Raw genomic sequence first — 21,361 nt, 5'->3', positions numbered from 1 at the left:
TTCAATTAATTAAGTAAGTATTTCAATAATTCAAGTATGAAACTACTAATTCTCACGGAATTCAGGGCGAATTAAAAATTTGACTTTCTTTTTTTTTTTAAAAAAAAAACGATAAAGATAATTTTAAAGATTAGTAGTGCATTTTAGTATCCATAAGGAGTTGCTGGGAAGATATTTCGGAAGGGGAAGAGAATATATTAGTACTACGACGTCGTTGGTAGTAGCGGTTATGCCGTTAATCGTCTCTTCCAAGTAGCCAAGAGACTCCACACTTCTGAAATTCTTCAGTTTTATGAAACAAGGCGCAGGTACTTGTATGTTTTGATTCCTATCTTCAATTTGCAACTTAGAGGAGTCCGTGCCAAAAGAAAAAAAAAATTGTCAAAAATTTCGAAAATACATATCAATTTTGAGCGATTTTGTCCCGACAAAATGATAACGTAATTTTTTTTAATATGGCTGCACTCGCAGCGTTTTTTCAAAAAATAAAAATAAATTAAAGTCACTGCTATATGTTCCTTAAAAAAGTTACTTAAGAGGCAGGCATTTTAGTCCAACATTTGGTCTGCTTAATCAACATTTGTTAAATTTTTTTGATATAGCAGCGATTTGAGAATTTTTTTTTTTTAATGAAATGTGGCAGCAATTTTTGTGTTTTTTTTAAAAAAAATTAACCTGTCAATTTTGTCAGGACGGAGCGATTTAGCTCTTTTGATTAAAAAAAAATTAATGTATCCTTTTTAAATTAATGTGCAGAATTAAAGGTTCCATTAAAGTTGTATAGGTAACTTTATTACTTACATTCACAAGTCTTATCGGAATACGCATAGAGAGTATCAGGGTGGGGCTGGTCAAGATTTGAGCACGGTGAGGTCTCAGGTTCAATTTGCAACATAGATATAAAATACTGAGGAATTTTTTCTCATTTGTTCTTATTTTAGTGAACAGAGTTACCTGTTGCATGAAATTACAAAAGTTGGTCCGGATAGCACAGGCATCAAAATAATAATTAAAAAAAAACACAAAAAAGTTTTCCTTTTGCTTTAATATTACTTGGAAGAAATTCCTTAGTGGCTGAATATTCTATGTATGGTGAAGGACACATTTTAATGATTTATGAAGATTTCTCGAAACAAGCGCAGACTTATCGCCAAATGCCAACTGGCTCCTTTGGGGTTATAGAGCATTGGCATTGATTCGTAAACTGTAGGCAATAGTTTGAAGTTGTGTATCCAGCAATAGTTGAAGGCACTTAATTTCTGTATCGACCTGTCTGAAGTCTTCCTTATAACTATGTGCTTATTGTTGATGATGAAGCAGGTGCTTGATTAGATGCCCTTTGTGTTCTCCTAGTTAAATTTTGATTGCTCTTGGGATCTTGGACATATTACAGTCTTGAAAGAGTTCCCAATCAAAGCTTTGGCCATGTCTGGAACTTCCTTTTTCTCCAGTCCACCACTATACACTACTAGTACTACCAAGTACAGCCATAGCCCGTCACCTGACAGACTTAAATTCTTGATAGACAAAACAAAAAACATCAGACAGCTTCTACAGATTCATGCATTTCTTATTCGCAATGGTCTGGAGAGTGACCCAGTCTTGAATTTTAGGCTCCAGCAATCATACTCTTCCCTTGGACACCTCCAACATTCTGTTACTGTATTTAAGCGCACTCATAGTCCAACTGTGTTCTCTTACACTGCCATTATCCATAATCATGTGATCAATGATCTCTACGAACAAGCCTTTGTCTTATATATCCAAATGCTAACACACAATATTGAGCCTAATGCATTTACATTTTCTTCCATGCTTAAAACTTGCCCACTTGAATCAGGAAAAACCCTTCATTGTCAAGCCCTAAAACTCGGATATGAATCTGACACATATGTTCGAACTGCTCTTGTGGATGTCTATGCAAGAGGCAGTGACATTGTGTCAGCTCGCAAACTTTTTGACACTATGACTGAAAGGTCCTTGGTGTCTTTGACAACAATGATTACTGGATATGCAAAGAATGGGCACATCCAAGAAGCAGGAGTGTTGTTCGAAGGGATGGAAGACAGGGATGTTGTTTGTTGGAATGCCATGATTGACGGGTATAGCCAACATGGTAGACCTAATGAAGCTTTGGTTCTTTTTAGGAAGATGTTACTGTCAAAAGTTAAACCTAATGAAGTAACCGTGGTGGCTGCTCTTTCTGCTTGTGCGCAAATGGGAGTACTGGAATCAGGTCGGTGGATTCATGCTTATGTGAAAAGTAACAGAATTCAAATAAATAAACATGTAGGTACTGCTTTTATTGACATGTATAGCAAGTCTGGGAGTTTAGAGGATGCAAGAATGGTGTTTGATCAGATGAGAGATAAGGATGTCATAACATGGAATTCGATGATTGTAGGATATGCAATGCATGGATTTAGCCTTGAAGCTTTGCAGCTGTTCAATGAGATGTGTAAGTTGGGTCTCCAACCTACAGATATAACGTTTATTGGTATTTTAAGTGCTTGTGCTAATGCTGGATTGCTCTCTGAAGGGTGGACTTATTTTCAGTTAATGGAGAAGTATTTAATTGAGCCAAAGATTGAGCACTATGGTTGCATGGTGAATCTTCTTGGACGAGCTGGACAGCTAGAAAAAGCTTATGAATTTGTCAAAAGTATGAAGATTGATTCGGATCCTATTTTATGGGGAACTCTACTGACTGCTTGTAGGATTCATGGGGATGTAAGGCTTGCAGAGAAAATTATGGAGTTCCTAGTCGAACAGGATCTTGCTACTTCAGGAACTTATGTTCTGCTATCCAACATATATGCTGCTTCTGGTGATTGGGACGGGGTGGCAAAGGTGAGGGCATTGATGAAAAGAAGCGGGGTTGACAAGGAACCTGGCTGTAGCTCCATTGAGGTAAACAATAAAGTGCACGAGTTCCTTGCGGGTGATATGAAGCATCCCAAAAGCAAAGAAATTTACATAATGCTGGAGGAGGTGAACAAGTTGCTCGAGGCTCATGGGTACTTGCCGCAGACTGATATAGTCTTGCATAATCTTGGGGAAGTAGAGAAACAGCAAGCACTTGCGGTTCATAGTGAAAGGCTAGCCATTGCTTATGGACTAATTAGTACTCAGGCAGGAACTACAATCAAGATTGTCAAGAATCTACGTGTTTGTCCAGATTGTCATGCTGTCACAAAGCTCATTTCAAAAATCACAGGACGCAAAATCATTGTTAGGGACCGGAATCGCTTTCATCATTTTGTAGACGGTTCATGTTCTTGTGGTGATTTCTGGTAGAACTTTTAGCACATGTTAACAAGCAGGCATGCAGGTAGGTTTCCTGTAAACCATTCTCTTTTGCATTTTTGTAGATTTCTTTTGTTGTTTTGGTAGAAATTTCATTTTCACATTTTTGGAAGTGTTTATGTTTGTATTTAACATTATTGAGGTATGAGAAAACCTTTACAATAGAAACTGAATTCAGTTTAGGCATGAAAGGGGATATTTCCGTACTCAATTATTCATTCTGTTTATTTTGATGAAAGCATCAATATGGACAGTGTCTATATTTTGTGAATTCTGTTCAGGTTTACTTACTCTGAGTAATTTGTAGACATGTAGGTGATTCTCTTATCTTTCTAGTTTGATTGGATAATCTTTCATATGTTTCTCTTTACCACCATCTTTGTAGTAAAGGGGTTTGAAAATATTCTTATTTGAATATTGTTAGACTTGAGATTGAGTGATTCGACTTACCTGTTTATTTCCCTCCTGCCTAAATTACTTGAGGTTGTTCCTTTTGTCTCTCCCGAACTAATTGTCATGTTCCTCTCTTATTTTCTTCTCTCATATGGATCACATATGGCTTGTTAACCTGCTGTTTATGATGCACAGAGTGTTCTATAAGCATCGCATTGTACCATGGTACCTGTCGTAGCTTGATGACATCCTCATACGGTGTCATACTCGACAGGAGCTTATACAGTTGAAACTGACTACCTTTCCAACTATCAAAGAAAGAGCCGGAGGTGAGATTTCATTGCCATCTTCCCAAAAGCAATCGCGATTACAAACTAATATCTGACAACTAAAGTGCTTCAGATACCACCAATCTGTGGAAGATGCAACAACTTGTTGAGCATTGTGTGCTTCACAGAAATGCTTCAAAACAGGTGTGCGATTTCTTTTTCAGTCATTGAGGTTTATGTACAGAATCACTTCCATAGCCCTTTTTGTCAAGAATCTGATGGTGTATCAGCTGCTATGTTTAGCATATTTTCCAGTGCACTAGGTTGCAAAATATGGAAGAAACAAGCGTTTCGCGTAATCAGAAAGTGACATAAATATTAGCTCCATTTCATCTGGAAAAAGATAATCTATTTTCTCATCTTTGCATTTTGATTCAGTAGTGTTCCATTTTGTAGGAGGAAAGCTACCAAACATTGATAGCTCTCAGGTAGAGCATTAGAACGGAAATATCCATTAGATATATCGATGCTAGGTCATCCCTGTTCCTTTGTAGTTTGAAAATGGTATTATTCACAGAAGTTGCAATGAGAGACATTTTTTAGATCACAAAATTCAAAAGAATCGCTTCCATTTTTTGACACTGTGTCTAGTCAAATATTATCACATAAATTGAGACGGACGAAGTAGTATTTAAAACTACAAAAAAGTCAACATCATGGAGATTTATGTGGTCCTCCATAAATCCAATTAAAATTTTTGGAGCTTGAATTAATAGAGAACCTTTTTGTTTTTGTACGACTTGACTTATTCGATTCCAAATATCAACGGAAATCTCGAATTTAAAGCGTGATAAATTGTGTAAGCTTATTCATGCGATTATGTACTCTTTGATATGAATTTGTTTGTCTAAAAGATCATGACTTTCCTACGATCCTTTTGATGAAGGGATATTTATGTACTCTAATTAATTGCGCAAAATCCGTAATAGCAACTAAATTATATAAAGTATACGGTATTTCTCTCTGGGTATAAATTTTGCAAAACAATGATAATTATGTTTAGTTTTTTTTTTTTTTAATTCTATTCACTCTACAAGGAAATGAACTGTCTATTTTTGCTTTTTCTAATTCAGTTCATCAATTTTGTTTCAAATCTTTCTTGGCACATGAAATACAAATTCTAGTAATCACACACATTAAAAGTAATCATTTAAATAAGCAAAAAATTGATCCTCTACAATAGGGCATAATCCTAGCATTGCAAATACATCTAGGGAGAAGAGACGAATCAAGAAAATTATCTCTATACAAAAAAAAAAGAGTTTTTTTATTGCAAAAACAAAGATCTCGTAAAATATATAAAACTAATAACAAATTTAAAAAGGGCTACAAAAATCGAACTTATTCTTGACGAGGAAGTTATATTCCATTTTGAGAAAATTATGCGAAATGACAAACAACTACAATATATTATGTAATATAGTTATAATTTCGATTATTTTTAATCCGTTGTTACAGTTTTACGAAATTTTGCTTATTCATTTTTCTAATTGTATAAATTTATAATTTGGTATCTGATTGTATAAATCCAAAATTTCTATATGCTTATCCTAGTTATTTGTATACGATTTATGAAAAGTTCATAATAAATTATTCTATTTGCATATTGACAAGCGAAATTCACAAATGGAGTTCTGAAAAATTCCAAAATATATAAAAACAAAATTATATATACTTACCATGTTTGTATATTCGCAAGAGAAATATATACAAATGGACAAAAGAAATATACACAAATCGCAGCCCCTCCACAGCAAATAAAATCATAACTATAGAGTGTAATTACGAAACTGTATTTATAGAGCCTTATTATATCTTATTATTATCATTGCTATTTGTGAAATTTTCTCAAATAAGTAATAATGGGCCGTCCCAAAATTTTGCAAAATAAACCCATCCAGTTACGAAACTTTAGAATGGGCCGACCCGAAATTTTGCGGCTTGTCCAAAGTTCATATTTAATAGGCTTCGTCCTCAAACGTAAACCCTTTCAAGCCTAGGGTTTTGGTCTGTCCAAAAACCCTTCAAAGGCCGTCGACTTCTCTTGCAGCCATCGATACACGTAATTTCTACTCTCTGCATCCTTATTTTTGAGTTCTTCGTAGCCTTTACATTTGTTTATGTGATGTTTTCTCTGTTAAATTAGCTTAAGATAATACTATATGGAGTAATGTTTTTATCATTTCCTTTTTGTTGTTGATGAACGATAGAAGAGTTGAGCTTCTATTTTGCTACTATGATGAATTTATATGGAAATTTTAATACTCGATTCGTGCTTATGTTATGATTTTTGTTTTTGTTTTTGTTTTTGTTTTTTGTTGTAGGGAAAATAAAAGTTCCCATTTTTTATGCTTCAACAATTGTATTTTGATTCTGGAGCAGCATATATTGATTGAGTTATTTAACTTATTAGATTTTATTTTACAATTTTAGAATTTTAAAGATTATATTTCTTTGAAGGAGCCTTGGTTAGATAGGAAGTAAATTATCCTTTACTATTTCAGTTGTCTGCTTGTAACTTTAAAGGTGTTATTGTCATCTCAATCTCATGGATGTGAATGATAAAGCTTGGTTCATTCAAGAGTTCCTTTTTCTTTTGGTTGGATTTGTTAGCTTCCTTGTCTTAAATTGACCCTGAATAGGGATTCTTTAGTTCTTTTTTTAATGCCTTTTTCCTTTCGTTGTAACTATGCATCTACTTGATCCTCTTTTGTGAATAAAAGATCTTACTTTATCAAAAACAACAGTTACTTTTTGAATTCATGTATGAAAAAACCTCTTAACAAATAGCTATTTTATTGTAGTTCGCAATGAAGTTATGGTGGTTTTATCTTGTGTATCTAGGCAGGTTTTAGGATAGAGACTTGTGTGTTGTGATATGATAATGTGTGTCATAATAGTGTATCGAGGTACTGAAGTAGTAAAAGGCACTTACTGGAAAAACATTATGGAATAGTCTAGCTGTAAAATTTGACTTGAGGCTGAAAAAGTTATCTTTCTTGATTGTATATATTTCGATTGATTTAAGGATTTGAAGGCACATTTAATGAACTTTTGAATGGAAGATATTTTTGTAATTTGAAATGCTGAGTATGATTGGTTTGAGAGAGATCAGTTGTTTGATGGGCTCTTTTTGTTTTTTTTGTGCGCCTACTAATGCAGTTTTTCATTTTATTCTGCAGTTTCAATTCTATACTGCAAGTCCAGATTATAAAAGATGGTGCAGTATAATTTTAAGAAAATTACGGTGGTTCCCAATGGCAAGGACTTTGTCGATATCATTCTTTCCCGCACCCAGCGTCAAACTCCTACTGTTGTGCACAAAGGATATGCTATCTCTCGTATACGTCAATTTTACATGCGCAAAGTGAAATATACACAGCAGAATTTCTATGACAAACTCTCCACCATTATTGATGAGTTCCCCAGGCTTGATGATATCCATCCTTTCTATGGGGACCTTCTTCACGTGCTTTACAACAAAGACCATTACAAGCTTGCCCTTGGCCAAATTAATACTGCTAGAAATTTGATTTCTAAAGTAGCAAAGGATTATGTGAAATTGTTGAAATATGGTGACTCACTCTATCGCTGCAAGTCACTGAAAGTTGCAGCTCTTGGGCGTATGTGCACTGTTATAAAGCGCATTGGCCCAAGTTTAGCTTATTTGGAACAGATTAGGCAGCACATGGCAAGACTTCCCTCCATTGATCCCAATACTCGAACCATCTTGATTTGTGGGTATCCAAATGTTGGCAAGAGTTCATTCATTAATAAGATTACAAGAGCAGATGTGGATGTGCAGCCTTATGCCTTCACTACAAAGTCCTTGTTTGTCGGTCATACTGACTACAAATATCTGCGGTATCAAGTTATCGACACTCCAGGGATCTTGGATAGGCCATTCGAGGATCGTAATATCATAGAAATGTGCAGTATTACAGCTCTAGCACATCTGAGGGCCGCTGTGTTATTTTTCCTTGATATTTCTGGTTCTTGTGGCTATAGCATTGCACAACAGGCCGCTCTTTTTCACAGCATCAAATCACTCTTTATGAACAAGCCGTTGATGATTGTATGCAACAAAACAGACTTGCAGCCATTAGAAGGGATTTCTGAGGAAGATAAGAAGTTAGTTGCGGAGATGAAAGATGAAGCTATGAAGACAGTGATTGGTCAAGGTGGTGAGGCAACAGATGAAGCAGGTGTGCTGTTAACTATGAGCACTTTGACTGAAGATGGCGTAATTTCAGTGAAGAATGCAGCTTGTGAGAGGTTACTGAATCAAAGGGTGGAATTGAAAATGAAATCGAAAAAGTTAAATGACTGCTTGAACCGCTTCCATGTTGCTATGCCAAAACAACGTGACCAGAAAGAGAGGCCAGCATGCATACCTGAGGCAGTGTTGGAAGCCAGAGCGAAGAAGGCTGAGGCAGATGCTGAGAAACAGAAAAGGAAGCTTGAGAGAGATTTGGAGAATGAGAATGGAGGTGCTGGTGTTTATTCTGCAAGCTTAAGGAAGCACTATCTATTAGCCAATGAAGAGTGGAAGGAAGATATAATGCCTGAAATTTTAGATGGGCACAATGTCTATGACTTTGTTGACCCTGATATCTTACAAAGGCTTGAAGAATTGGAGAGAGAAGAAGGTCTTCGTCAGGAGGAAGAAGGAGATGATGATTTTGAGATGGACGGTGCAGAGCTGACCCCTGAAGAACAAGCAGCATTAGCTGAAATCCGAAAAAAGAAAAGTTTGCTCATTCAGCAGCATAGAATGAAGAAGAGCACAGCAGAGAGCAGGCCCACTGTACCAAGAAAGTTTGATAAAGACAAGGAATTTACTTCAAAAAGAATGGGAAGACAGTTATCTGCTCTGGGATTGGATCCAACTCTAGCAATCAATCGAGCCCGAAGTAAGTCAAGGGGTCGTAAGCGAGAGAGATCAGTTGAACGTGGAGATGACAATGGTAATGATGCAATGGATGTTGACGAGATTACTCCCAGCAAGAAGCAACGTAGGTCTAGATCACTTTCTATGGCAAGATCAAGGTCAATGTCACGACCTCGAAGTGAATTTGTTCCAGGGGAGGGCTTCAAGGACAAACCCCAGAAGGAACAGGCTATAAAGTTGTTTAAGAAATCTGCTAATAAGAGGAACAAGGATGCTCGTCGGGGAGAGTCCGATAGAGTCATTCCTACTCTGAAACCAAAACATCTCTTCTCTGGGAAGAGATCAAGTGGCAAAACTGACAGGCGGTAATTTCAAAGGTATATCTCACACCTCCTTTTAAGTTCCTTCCTTGACATTTTCAATTACAGGTCTTAGAATATGCTTTTTCTCTATTCGCCATTTCAAAAACTGTTTTGTTTTGTGTTCATAGATACTTGTATACTTTTGATTGTTCAATACTTCTGTTGATGTGCTGTTTGGTTCCTTTCTCATACTTAGAAGATCAGTGACTAATGTGTGCAAGATAACAATTATTACCTTATGTTCTCCAGATGGCATTTTACCATCCTGCAGGATGACCACAGAATTTTGGGTGACTACTAGAAATACATAAAGAGAGAGAACCTTTGTTGGAATGCCAGTTCAACTCAAGCTTAGTTTGGACAACCTGTGCAGTTGAATTTGCTGTCTCTGTTGTGCAATTTTGGAACTTACCTTGCATTTTACTTAAGTTTGTATTTTTCATATTGTTTTTTTGAACTTCAGAATGTGGAAGGAATTTAGTTTCTCTTTTTCCAAAGATGTGAGGAACATGTCAAGACTGCAACCTGTTGCAGTTTTGTAATGGCTGCGCAAAACTACAGATAGAAGTATTTAAATTTGTGTTTGAAATGCTGCTGAGTTTGCTACCGTTTATTTTATCGTCTTAAAGTTATTATTGTTTATTTTCCACCGAACTATACATTTTTATTTTACTTCTTTAATTTATGTTGGTAACTTTGAGAGCTCTCTGTTTCTGCCCAAAAAACACAGCAGAGATAAAATTGATCACACACAAGAAAAAACAGAAGCTTTAATATTTGAGATTTTGCCACCAAAAATCAGTATTTGTTTGACAGATTCTCCATGGATGTCAGTGAAGGTACAAGTAAGCAAATGCCGTGCATTGACAATCTTAAATAAGAAAACAATTTCAGATTAAAAAATACTTCTATATTTATGTAGTCCAAAATCATAAAATTTTAAAGTTCCCTTTATTTTTTTTAAATTTATATTGCTAAGTCAAATCCGGAAGAATAAATTGAAAAGATTTAGGGCCCATTTGGCCATGTGATATTATATCATGATATACGGTATTATGATATGGAATTATAAGATGAAATTGAAGTTTTGTGATATGGAATTTTTGTATTATATTTTCTCATAAACATAAAAATATCAGAAGTTGTAAAATTATTTAAAAAGCTTAATTATTTATTCAATCTTATCAAATAAGAAATTATATTACAAAGGTATTTGTTCTCCACTTAAGCAATTGTTTCATCTAGCTTTAATTTAATATAAAAAGTTGAACATAAATTGTAGTGTACTAGTTTTTAATATAATCCTCCACATAGTACGAACAATTTCTTCAAGTTGAACTTGCATTTATTGATCATGTGATCGAAAAGACGAACCAACATTGTTACTTTGAGCAATTTGTTGGTCAATATTCGCAAACTATATTTTCATGTTTAATAGATCATAATATTTCATCACTTTAACAATCGGTTGGTGTGAGTTAAAGTGACTATATGTTGTCGATGAGAATAACAAATTTTAAAAAGTAATGATGTGATTATAACTTTTATTTACATATGAAATAAATGGTTAGTAGATTCGAATGTGAGGTTGTTTTAACAAAATATAAACTTGTGGATTAATTTTTGTACTAAAATATCTCAAATCATGATATGGAATCACCATGTAATTTCATATCATGCTTTTTGAAGAATATGGAATCACATCTCGTGATATGGAATCATGAGATGAAATCAGCGTGAAATTGCATGTTCAAACGCTGATTCCATCTCATAATACCATATCGTGATATGATATCACATGGCCAAACACCTACTTAATAAATTTCTTTAACATGTCCCTAGAAAGTCAAAACTTGAGGCGTTTATCACCTAAGGATATCATGCATTAGATTTTTAATCTTACGTATAAGCTTATTTTAATATGATATTAAAGTACATGACAATTATAGACGTAAAGTGAAGAAAATATTGTCATCATTCTTCGTAAGTCATGTAAAATTGTAAAAGATATTTGGTTGTGAAAGAAATTGTACATCTATATAAAATAATATTTTCTTTCGTGTATGGAAAAAAAGAGTGGTAAAATGTTAGAGATATATATTATTAACCATATATTATTTATGGTAAAATATATTGTTATTCAGTTTTAATAAAAATTCTAATAGATTCTATACCATAATTAATAATTTATAATTTATTATAATAAGAATATTTCAAATTAATTATTTGGATTATTTCCATAGTAGGAAGTCTAGTAATTAAGTATTTATATCTAATTAGAACTCAAAATTTTATTTGAAAAAAAATAATAAAATAGGCCTGTGATGTCTACAAGGAGGATTCTTCTAACCTTAGAAATTCATTAAATAATGTATTGAGAGAGTTCGGATATAAACTTGAGATTACAATAGAAAACCACAAAACAGTTGTCTTTTGTCTAGCTTGTGGTTTCGGTTGAAAATCTTTCTTAACTTATGAATATGAATTCACTTCAATGTATTCGTTCATGCTGCAAGAGGTATTATTTTATTAAATTTAAGCATATTTATATATATTGTAGCATAAGAGTATTGTTTATCGGATCAAAAAAAAAAAACGAAAAAAAATAAAATTCCTAGGTTTCTGCTTTCTACGTGAATTTGATTTTCCAATAAATCTTCTTTTTATATAAAACTAAAACCCACAGACTCCATGTTAAACCCTTAATTTTTCTTCTCCAGGATTTTCTCATCGTTGCTTCAAATGGCGATTGATATTGTTCCTCCGAAGAGATGCCGGGTCACGGATGAATCGGAAGTTGACGTCATCGCCGGCGATGATGACGAACGCCAGGAGGGATTGACACCGGCATGCGACTTTATGGATGAAGATATTAAGCCCTATGAGACATTCATCCCTGAAGAGGTTGATAGTAGAGATGTTGGGGTCACTGGAAAGACGATCATGGTCGCTGGGTCTTTTTACATTCCGAAATTGAACCCAGCAAAGCCATTAGGTGAAGACGCGAGCTTTATTTGCCTTAACAAACAGGTGATTGGCGTTGCTGATGGTGTTGGTGGGTGGGCGAAAAAGGGTATCGATTCAGGTATGTATTCAAGGGAATTGATGAAAAACGCTGAATTGGCAATTCACAAACAGAGTAATAGTACTACTACTACTAGTATTGATTTGATGAAAGTTCTTAATGAAGCTTTTTCGAAAACAAAGAAGGAGGGTTCTTCTACTGCTTGTATTCTGTCTCTTTCCGATGACACATTGCACGCTGTTAACGTTGGAGATAGCGGATTTGCAGTAATAAGAGAGGGGATAATTGTGTACAAATCGAAAGTTCAGCAATCAAGGTTTAATTGTCCTTTTCAATTGGGGAATGAGAGCACTTCTGATAAGCCGAATGTAGCGGAGAAAATCAGTGTTCCAGTGATAGCAGGGGATGTGATCGTGTTGGGAACCGATGGATTGTTTGATAATGTTCATGATTTTGAGTTAGAAACAATTGTGAATGCGGGGGTGGATTCATGGGAATCGGATGTGCCTGAGACATTGGCATGGAGGATTGCGCAGTATGCATTAGACAATGCCAAGAACACAGAGGTCTACACGCCTTTTACGAGAGAGAGTCATAAAGCTGGTATTGAACATAATGGTGGCAAGATTGATGATATTACTGTCATTGTCGCGTATATCTGGCCTCTCTAGTGTGCTCTCTGGCTTTTGGATGTCTCATCTAAATTAGAGTCAACGATTCTTTTCATAATAGATGTAAATAATTGTTCTTCATTGGTGACGAACAAATTTGATTCTTCATGTTTGATCATTCAAGATTTGAATTTTGTATCAATATTGGAACAGAATTTCTTGAAATTTATTCAATAACAACACGCTATTACTCGAGAATTGACATTAACATAAACATAAATATCTTTTAACAGCTTAATACTCCAGTGTGGTACTTAACTGTATTGTTAAATTGCAACATCTTTTTGTCATTTCTTTCTTAAAGATATGACAATGTTGGAGAATTTACCCTTTTGAACCAACAAATGACAAGCTAAATGGTAGGCATATCTTTCAAACAAATAATCAACAATGTGATCTCCGAATTGGAAATGGCTAACAAGTATTTGTTCAGAAACAGCTCTCATGGTTCTTGCTATATGTTTACCACTGCTATACGCATCATCATCGTTGTCCCTCTCATCCCAGTTCACTTTGAAAAACTTTATAGTATCAACATCAAATGAACCTTCCATTTGAACAATTTTTCAACTTCATCCTTGTATGGTGCATAAAAAGGATAATTGAACGAGTCTAGTTTTGCCTGTTCAATAAGTCCCTGCAGGACATATCAAGAAAACATGAATATAGATTTAACAAAGGATTTAGTTTAATATACTGTTAGAGTAATATATGATGTATCTATCTATTATCAATAAACTCTAACAAATTACTGGAAGATCAAAACAAGAAGTTAGCAGAGGTGAAGTACTGGACCTCATGTATTAAATCAACGAATGACTTTGATAGAAGATCCAGATGAACTGAGTGATTTCCGTAGGGATCAGGAATGCCCCTTCCGATAAATGTTAAGACCATGTATCCACCAGTTACTATTTCCTCGGAGCGTACTTGCAAAAACCTTGAGAAATCCTTGTCAAATTGCTTCATGTATGCTTCAAATACTTGAGGAGGACTTGTCCTTGTTATGTAAATGTTGTTGTTGTTTTCAATCTTTTCAGGAGCCTACATGTTTCAGTATGTAGTTTGAATATCATAATGTTTAGTGTATCTTAGCACAAAAAGAAAAAAGACTTGGTATGATTCATTGGTACCTGAGATAGCCAATGAAGACTGTAAGATGAGTGAACCAAGTGCAAGCTTTTGCTAGGAAATAGCCGCTCATAAAAGGAACCTGGAACGCCTGATACGAAACAATTTGTTGGTTTTGATAGAAGGATGGAATCGATTTGAAGATAGTGTTGAAGTCATTATCAGGGAGATCATTCAGATATGCTTGAAACTCTGGCATTTTGCAACTCTTTTCGCCGCATAAAACTTGTACAATGTTTATGATATTTGATAGTGTGAAAAGTGTGTTTGGTCCTGAAGAGCAACCCAAGTCTGCCATATTAAAACATGACTTGGGAAACTCACCAATATTACTGAACATCTTCTTGATGGCATCTTCTAAAACAGGTTTTGCCACTTCTATTACCTTTCTCTGCCAAATAACGAAACATGAATCGAGTATTGATTACTTAGTTAGTACAGCAATTACGCCTCAATTCCAAACAAGTTTCATTAGACGGAATACGTAATCTAGCCATAGAAGTAGAATTCATACGTACCTGAAGGGTGGAGCTGCTGGCATAACTGCATTCTCCATTTCCTGCATTCATATGCAAAACTTTGCTCCTTCCCATTATTTCTGCCACACTCTTAGCTGTCTTTTTTCTACATAAATACTATAGCCAATGATCCATAATTAATGCTCCTTTTGTCTTTGTACGTTATACATATGCTACCAATATATATAGTGTACAATATCTTCCGTTTCAATTTATTCGTCTTATCTTTATTTTTAATCCGTTCAAAAGGAATATGTAGGTCTATTTCTCACCTAAATCAGTTATTTCTCGTCTAACCAGCTTATTGGAAAAACACATAATGAGTAATAGACTTTTACTAAAATACTAAGAAGCTTACTAATTTTTGTGCGTGAAAATGCTTCTACTGATTCAATTAAAATATCAATAGAAATAATCGATAATAATTTGGGATAATGCCCAAGTACCCCCTCAACCTATGTCCGAAATCTCAGAGACACACTTATACTATATTAAGGTCCTATTACCCCCTGAACTTATTTTATTAATAATTTTTTACCCCTTTTTAGCCTACGTGGCACTATCTTGTGGGCCCAACGATGGTTGACTTTTTTTTTCAAACTAGTGCCACGTAAGCTAAAAAGGGTAGAAAATTACTTATAAAATAAGTTCAGGGGTAATAGGACCTTAGTATAATATAAGTGTGTCTCCGGGATTTCGGGCATAGGTTGAGGGGGGTAGTTGTGCATTTTCCCTAATATTTTTTATTTAATTCAATGAAAAAAATCAGATCTTGAAGATTGGAGTTGCTGGCATAACTGGATTCTCCATTCCGTGCATCCACATGCACAAGTTCACGCCTTGCCATTATTTCTTTAAAAAAAGGGTTCTAAAATTCTGAAGCTATTCCAATTACGGCTAATGTGTACAATTAAAATAAAAGATGTAACATAATAATATTAATTAACTTAATTAATAATATACAAGAATACACCGTAAAGTCAATCAGAGTATTAATACTGTAGTCTGAATTGATTTTTTTCTTAAAACGAAAGTCCATCAATTTAGTTGATTCTTTAATTATTTAAATTGGATTCGACTCCTCTCCATTTCTCTTTTTCTCTATTTTTCTCAAGTTTCTATTTATATTAATGATACATGGCATAGGTTAAAATAAATGGTTAAGATTTAATTTCCAAAGTAAATCTCTAACTATGATTTAATTAATAAATACATTATATATTAAGTATTAAAAATTATTATAATATAACTATCTGCAACATATTATCTTGTCCATAGATATAGGGAAAAAAAATCTCACAGTAATGTTTCTCTGAAATGGTTGAAAATTGAAATTCCATCTTGTACAAGCCTCATTCATTATTCAAATTCCACTATTAAAATGAATAGATATATTTTTTACGTACCTTCACTAGAAATATATATGATTTTCTCTTTTCTTTCTCTTTATACATAGACAATACCTTTTTAAACAAAAGAAAAAAATGTGAGGAAGACTTTGAACAAATTGGAGCTCTTCTTATATCATTTCAATTCCAAAATTTGTGAATCAATCATATGAGAGATCTTCTTCTAGCCTAGTCAAATATTAGATCAATCGGTTTCTTATGATTATTAAATACTAGTAAACTTATTCGCGCAATAAATAACTCGTTTAATTTATCAAAAAAAAGAATTAAAATAGTATACTGCTAAAGTTTTGTGAAGGTTCTTTGTTGTGTTTAATCCAAATATATCATATTTCAAGTCTTAATCAAGTTTATATACTATTTAAGTTTTTGTATCGCAATAGTTTTAAATTGATTAAACTAAAAGTTTTAATTCAACTATCTCATCCTATAATTTTATTGGGTATGTTTGTCCCATGTGTTTATAGTTTTATACAATTTTTTAGAATCCATCTTTTATTCTTAGTATGTTTTTAGTTTTGTTTGTATCTTTCTCACAAAATTTAAGAATTTAAATCGAATAAACTTGTAATTAAATTTTGAAAGTTGAGAACACCAAAATGTCATTTTCTTCCTTGTTCATGAAATCAAAATAATTTTTAAATATTTATTGTGGTCCAAATAAGATCAATTACAGTTTTATAAAATTATTCTTTTCCTCCAAATATTGTAACCTTTTACTATTTTCTTTGTTAATGTTCATATTCTTCGAAAGTTGTTATCTTTTCTTCTGTAATGATAAATCAACTCTTTTCACTTTTCACTAATCTTAGCTTGTGAATTATTTTGTAAATAACTTTCTATCTTCACTAATTTTTACTACAGATGTAATATACTTATAAATTTATATAAGAAAAATAGATTGAGAGATATATAACACCAATTACATAAAAAATATATAAAGTATTTGAAGAAATTAGTTATTTGAAACAATCTCTTTTATACTTTATCAAAATGCATATAACAAATTTGAGAAAATTAAACAAACTTTATCAAAATCCCCATAGCAAGAAAGTTGAGTCATTTTTTATACCTTTTTTTTCTAATCAAAAAGTTTATTATTGTAGCATATTCATAGAAATTATATTATTTATTTTGAGATCATTTTCATGCACAAGAGCATGAACCCGATTGTTCTGGTTGGTCATACTCTGAGCCAACATTTGTATAACATTCCTGAACTCAGCATTGGAGACTTCCTGATTTGGGATTGGAGGAGCTACGTTTGCGTACGCAGCACGTCAAAGGCCAGGCGGCATCTGCCAAGGCCTGCGCAGAACGGGCGTGGAATGCAAAATACGCCTTTGGGCAGCACACACGGTCGAATTGATTATTGAATTATTATAATACCAACAACTTAAAACACTCAATTTTATGTGTTATGTCGTAATTTTATCATCTTTAGAGAGGAAAATATCAAATTTTATTAACTTGTCGTGTGCATTCAAAGGATGAAGATAATCATACTTTGTCAATTTTATTTTTTCAATTTGTAAATTAAAGATGAATTTAGTAAATCATGTTTATTTCAATTAAAGTTAGAATATTATCCTGACAAATAAATATGAAATCACTATATTTGAATTAATATCATAACCATCAATTTTAAAACAGCTTAAAAGAATAGAAGAGGATAGTAACAAAATTTGCATATATTAATAACGATAGTGTTCATCAAATATGAACTTCAATTCTCAAATATTGTCATATATTCATCTTATCTTTCACCATAAATAATAAAAATGATTCACATAAAATATGCGAAGAATAAAAATTATGGAAAAATAGCCAACAATAATGAAGAAAATAACACAGATGAGAAATAAAGAAAGAAAAACACTATAAATAAGAGACATCAAACAAAACTAAAATAAAACAAATAACTACTCATCAAATTTGAATTTTGAATTTGAATTCTCACAAACAACATAGGCATATGACATATTATCATTCATACCGTAAACAAAAAAAAGTTTAATCATAAATAATCTTATATATTATAAAATTAGACATAACAAAGTGACGTAAGTGTAAATATCATGAAAGAAATTCTTACCGCATTGGTGAGGATGATATGTTTTAGTATTTATCGTAATCAATAAATTTGTAACGTAATTGAATAATATAAATTAAAAAAATAATATTGTAATAAATAAAATTGTAACTTACATTGGTATTAAGTGACTTAATTGTAATATAATAATATCTTTAAGAATTTTTAACCAAACTAAGCCATTATATAAAACAATTTCCCAAAGTAATACATTTTTCTAAAATTTTACAAAACTAGTATAAACGTATTTCACAGTAACGTTTTAGGGTATATTTTTTTAAAAAAAAACTAACAGCATTAGGTTGATATACGTTACTGTAAGTAACGTTTTACTCCTAAAACGTTATTTTCAGTAACGTTTTACTCCTAAAACGTTACTGTGAGTAACGTTTTAAGAGTAAAACGTTACTGTGAGTAACGTATATCAATCTGACGCCATCAACTTTTAAAAAATAAAATATATCCTAAAACGTTACTGTGGAATACGTTTATACTAGTTTTGTAAAATTTTAGAAAAACATATTATTTTGGTGAATGGCTTTATATAATAGCTTAGTTTGGTTAAAACTTCTATCTTTAAGAAGGAATGGAGAAAGGTTTAGGAAAAGGTGATAAATGATGATGGTAGCGGCAGAGTTTTTAAACGTAAGTTTTGGGCTGCATATGATGGCTCCTATTTACTGAGATGTTTTTAAAATCAGAAATTTTTCTTTTTTTGTAAAAAAAAAACATATAATTATAAATGCTGGCCATTGGAGGGTGTCACATCAACAATTCTAGATTCAACTTTATATTATTAGATAGATTAGACTATCAATAAAGAAGTTATTGAATTAATATTGATGCAATACATAATTAAGCAAGACAACTATTAAAAAAGAATTAATTGATACCGTAGAAAATTCCTTCTCACTCTCTTTTTCTCTTGCAAAAGTATTATCTATGTATGAAAAGAGAAGATAAGAGAAATTTTATTTATATATATATATATATATGTAAACACACACATCGTTACAACAACTTCATGTAACTTAGCTTGGGGCGCACGTGCAACTCGTAACTAGTTATTGAATAACAAGAAACTATCACTCCTTCAAAGAGACTGGGAGGTGCTTATTAGTGTATTTGCAAGTGCAACATCATTTCTTTGTTAAAGATATGACAATGTTGAAGTAGTTGCCTTTTTGAACCAACAAATTACAAGTCAAATGGTAGGCATATCTCTCAAACAAATAATCAACAATGGAATCTCCAAATTGGAAATGGCTAACAAGCATTTGTTCAAATACAGCTCTACTATTTCTTGCTATATGTTTACCACTGCTATACGCATCGAAACAAATATCATCATCATTGTCCCTCTCATCCCATTTCACTTTGAAAAAGTTAATGGTATCCACAACAAATGAACCTTCCATTTCAACAATTTTTTCAACTTCATCCTTGCTTGGTGCGTAAAAAGGAAGACTAAAGGAGTCTAGTTTTGCCTGTTCAATAAGTCCCTGCATTGAGGAAACCAAATGTTAAAAAAACGATTTACATTGAGAAAAGCAGATGGGTAGATGAAGTGGACGGACCTCATGTATTAAATCAATGAGTGAGTTTGATAGAAGTTCCAGTAAGGCATAGTGACTTCCATAGGGATCAGGAATGCTGCTTCCCATAAATGTTAAAACCATACGTCCACCACTTACTGTTTCCTCGGAGCGTAATTGCAGAAATCTTGAGAAATCCTTGTCAAATTGATTCGTGTACGCTTCAACTACATGAGGAGGACTTGTCCTTGTTATGTATATGTTGTTATTGTTCTCCATGTTTTCAGGAGCCTACATGTTTCAGTATATATCAGAATGTTTAGTGTGATATCTATATATCTAGTAATTAAAAGAGTACGTTCATTGATACCACCTGAGAGAGCCAATGAAGACTATAAGATGAGTGAACCAAGTGCAAGCTTTTGCTAGGAAATAGCCGCTCATAAAAGGAACCTGGAACGCCTGATACGAAACAATTTGCTTCTTTGAGATTCCGATAGAAAGATGGAATCGATTTGAAAATAGTGTTGAAGTCATTATCAGGGAGATCATTCAAATGAACTTGAAACTCTGGCATTTTGCATCTCTTTTCGTCGCATAATACTTGTACAATCTTTATGATATTTGATATTGTGAAGAGTGTGTTTGGTCCTGAAGAGCAACCCAAGTCTGCCATATTAAAACATGATTTTTTCGGGAAGTCACCAGTCTTCTTGATGGCATCTTCTAAAACAGGTATTGCCTCTTGTATTATCTTTCTCTGGAAACATGAATTGATGAGTTCGTATAACAATAATTACGTCTCAATTCCAAGCAAGTTTCCATTTGGAAGCCATTCATACCTGAAGAGTGGAGCTGCTGGCATAACTGCATTCTCCATTTCCTGCATTCATATGCAAAAGTATTTTTTTCCCTGCCATTATTCTGCCTCGCTCCTTGCTTATCTCATTGCCTGATATATATATACAACCAATCCTTAGGATCGAAATAAGTAGGTGTTATGCAGAAGATAACAAGCAAACCTCGGAAGACCACGAGTAAGAAGACAAACCAGAAATATATCAAATGACACAAAGAGTTAACGTGGTTTAGTCAACCGACCTACATTTACAACAAAGGATAAAAGCAATCTACTATATAAATATAAGAGTACAAAATATAGAGAGAACTACTTCAACCATTTCACTCGAAATATATACAAGGAGGTTATCACTTGTGTCCCACAAATTATCCCCTTAACCAAAACTCTCAAAACCCGACTACAATGTGAATGTTAATTAAGTTAGAAGATAGTCAACAACGACCCTTAGAGTTTTAAACATTTTACTAGAAGAAAAGTACTAGCCAAATATATAGACTCTATGTTTATTTATGGTAAGAAACTGAAAGTAGATACGAAAATATTCCACCCGAATAAAAAATTTAGTGGTAATTATTTAGCGGTAATAATATAATTATTGTCATATAATTATATTTAGTGATAATATATAATTATCTATAACCAATGCTCTATATAAATGTCGCCACTCGCCAGTGGCGGAGCCACATATAGTCGACACCCCTTCGTCGAAAAATTACGTTGAATAAAATATTTTTTTTATGTATATCTTATATTACATACTGACACTCTTTGGCTTCTACACAATTTTATTTCTTTATATTTTAACACCCCTTAAACCAAATTCTAACTCCGCCACCG

General features: G+C 33.2%; 5 protein-coding genes across 14 annotated transcripts; 3 read left to right on the top strand and 2 right to left on the bottom strand.

Moving 5' to 3' along the window:
• Positions 1 to 138: 138 nt before the first annotated feature.
• LOC107009877 (pentatricopeptide repeat-containing protein ELI1, chloroplastic) lies at positions 139 to 4,764 on the top strand. 10 transcript variants are annotated; one of them, XR_003576859.1, is made up of 5 exons: positions 139 to 308; positions 757 to 3,331; positions 3,895 to 4,028; positions 4,102 to 4,172; positions 4,425 to 4,764. XR_003576859.1 is itself a non-coding variant. In XM_027914694.1 (4 exons), exon 3 carries the CDS (start codon positions 1,426 to 1,428, stop codon positions 3,295 to 3,297), a length of 1,872 nt encoding a protein of 623 aa, XP_027770495.1. In that variant the 5' UTR covers positions 139 to 308; positions 757 to 867; positions 1,321 to 1,425; the 3' UTR covers positions 3,298 to 3,331; positions 3,895 to 4,607. The 10 variants fall into 10 exon arrangements, 5 of the variants coding, with proteins under 5 accessions (XP_027770495.1, XP_027770498.1, XP_015064675.1 ...); XR_003576860.1 differs by having other exon boundaries at positions 4,094 to 4,172; XR_003576855.1 differs by having other exon boundaries at positions 3,895 to 4,172.
• Positions 4,765 to 6,009: 1,245 nt separating this feature from the next.
• LOC107002805 (nucleolar GTP-binding protein 1-like) lies at positions 6,010 to 9,919 on the top strand. The gene is made up of 3 exons (XM_015200978.2): positions 6,010 to 6,090; positions 7,211 to 9,296; positions 9,531 to 9,919. The coding sequence occupies exon 2, from the start codon at positions 7,246 to 7,248 to the stop codon at positions 9,286 to 9,288; it is 2,043 nt and encodes a 680-aa protein (XP_015056464.1). The 5' UTR covers positions 6,010 to 6,090; positions 7,211 to 7,245; the 3' UTR covers positions 9,289 to 9,296; positions 9,531 to 9,919.
• Positions 9,920 to 11,876: 1,957 nt separating this feature from the next.
• On the top strand, positions 11,877 to 13,213 carry LOC107015398 (probable protein phosphatase 2C 55). The gene has a single exon (XM_015215655.2). It carries the CDS (start codon positions 12,024 to 12,026, stop codon positions 12,975 to 12,977), a length of 954 nt encoding a protein of 317 aa, XP_015071141.1. The 5' UTR covers positions 11,877 to 12,023; the 3' UTR covers positions 12,978 to 13,213.
• Positions 13,214 to 14,701, bottom strand: LOC107015389 (benzoate carboxyl methyltransferase-like). Its single transcript, XM_027912083.1, is given in 6 exon segments — positions 13,214 to 13,539; positions 13,542 to 13,614; positions 13,773 to 14,021; positions 14,111 to 14,220; positions 14,223 to 14,499; positions 14,627 to 14,701. Coding segments are annotated over 6 exon segments (1,059 nt in total). The 3' UTR covers positions 13,214 to 13,264.
• A 4,386-nt stretch (positions 14,702 to 19,087) lies between these two features.
• Positions 19,088 to 20,913, bottom strand: LOC107015380 (benzoate carboxyl methyltransferase-like). The gene is made up of 5 exons (XM_015215633.2): positions 20,714 to 20,913; positions 20,505 to 20,614; positions 20,036 to 20,422; positions 19,705 to 19,953; positions 19,088 to 19,629 (listed from the first exon to the last, which is right to left on the bottom strand). The coding sequence occupies exons 2-5, from the start codon at positions 20,580 to 20,582 to the stop codon at positions 19,267 to 19,269; spliced, it is 1,077 nt and encodes a 358-aa protein (XP_015071119.1). The 5' UTR covers positions 20,583 to 20,614; positions 20,714 to 20,913; the 3' UTR covers positions 19,088 to 19,266.
• Positions 20,914 to 21,361: the final 448 nt, after the last annotated feature.

This window comes from Solanum pennellii, chromosome 1 (genome assembly GCF_001406875.1).
Source record: "Solanum pennellii chromosome 1, SPENNV200".
Taxonomy (NCBI): Eukaryota; Viridiplantae; Streptophyta; class Magnoliopsida; order Solanales; family Solanaceae; genus Solanum; species Solanum pennellii.
Note: the sequence above shows the minus strand (reverse complement) of the source record. Positions and strands in the feature narration are given on the sequence as shown.

Coding starts and splice junctions, on each gene's coding strand:
- LOC107009877 (XM_015209189.2), top strand. CDS start 1,426: ATGTCTGGAACTTCCTTTTTCTCCAGTCCACCACTATACACTACTAGT.
- LOC107002805 (XM_015200978.2), top strand. CDS start 7,246: ATGGTGCAGTATAATTTTAAGAAAATTACGGTGGTTCCCAATGGCAAG.
- LOC107015398 (XM_015215655.2), top strand. CDS start 12,024: ATGGCGATTGATATTGTTCCTCCGAAGAGATGCCGGGTCACGGATGAA.
- LOC107015380 (XM_015215633.2), bottom strand. CDS start 20,582: ATGGCAGGGAAAAAAATACTTTTGCATATGAATGCAGGAAATGGAGAA. Junction 20,423..20,504: donor CCAGCAGCTCCACTCTTCAG/GTATGAATGGCT, acceptor TCATGTTTCCAG/AGAAAGATAATACAAGAGGC. Junction 19,954..20,035: donor GTCTTCATTGGCTCTCTCAG/GTGGTATCAATG, acceptor TGAAACATGTAG/GCTCCTGAAAACATGGAGAA.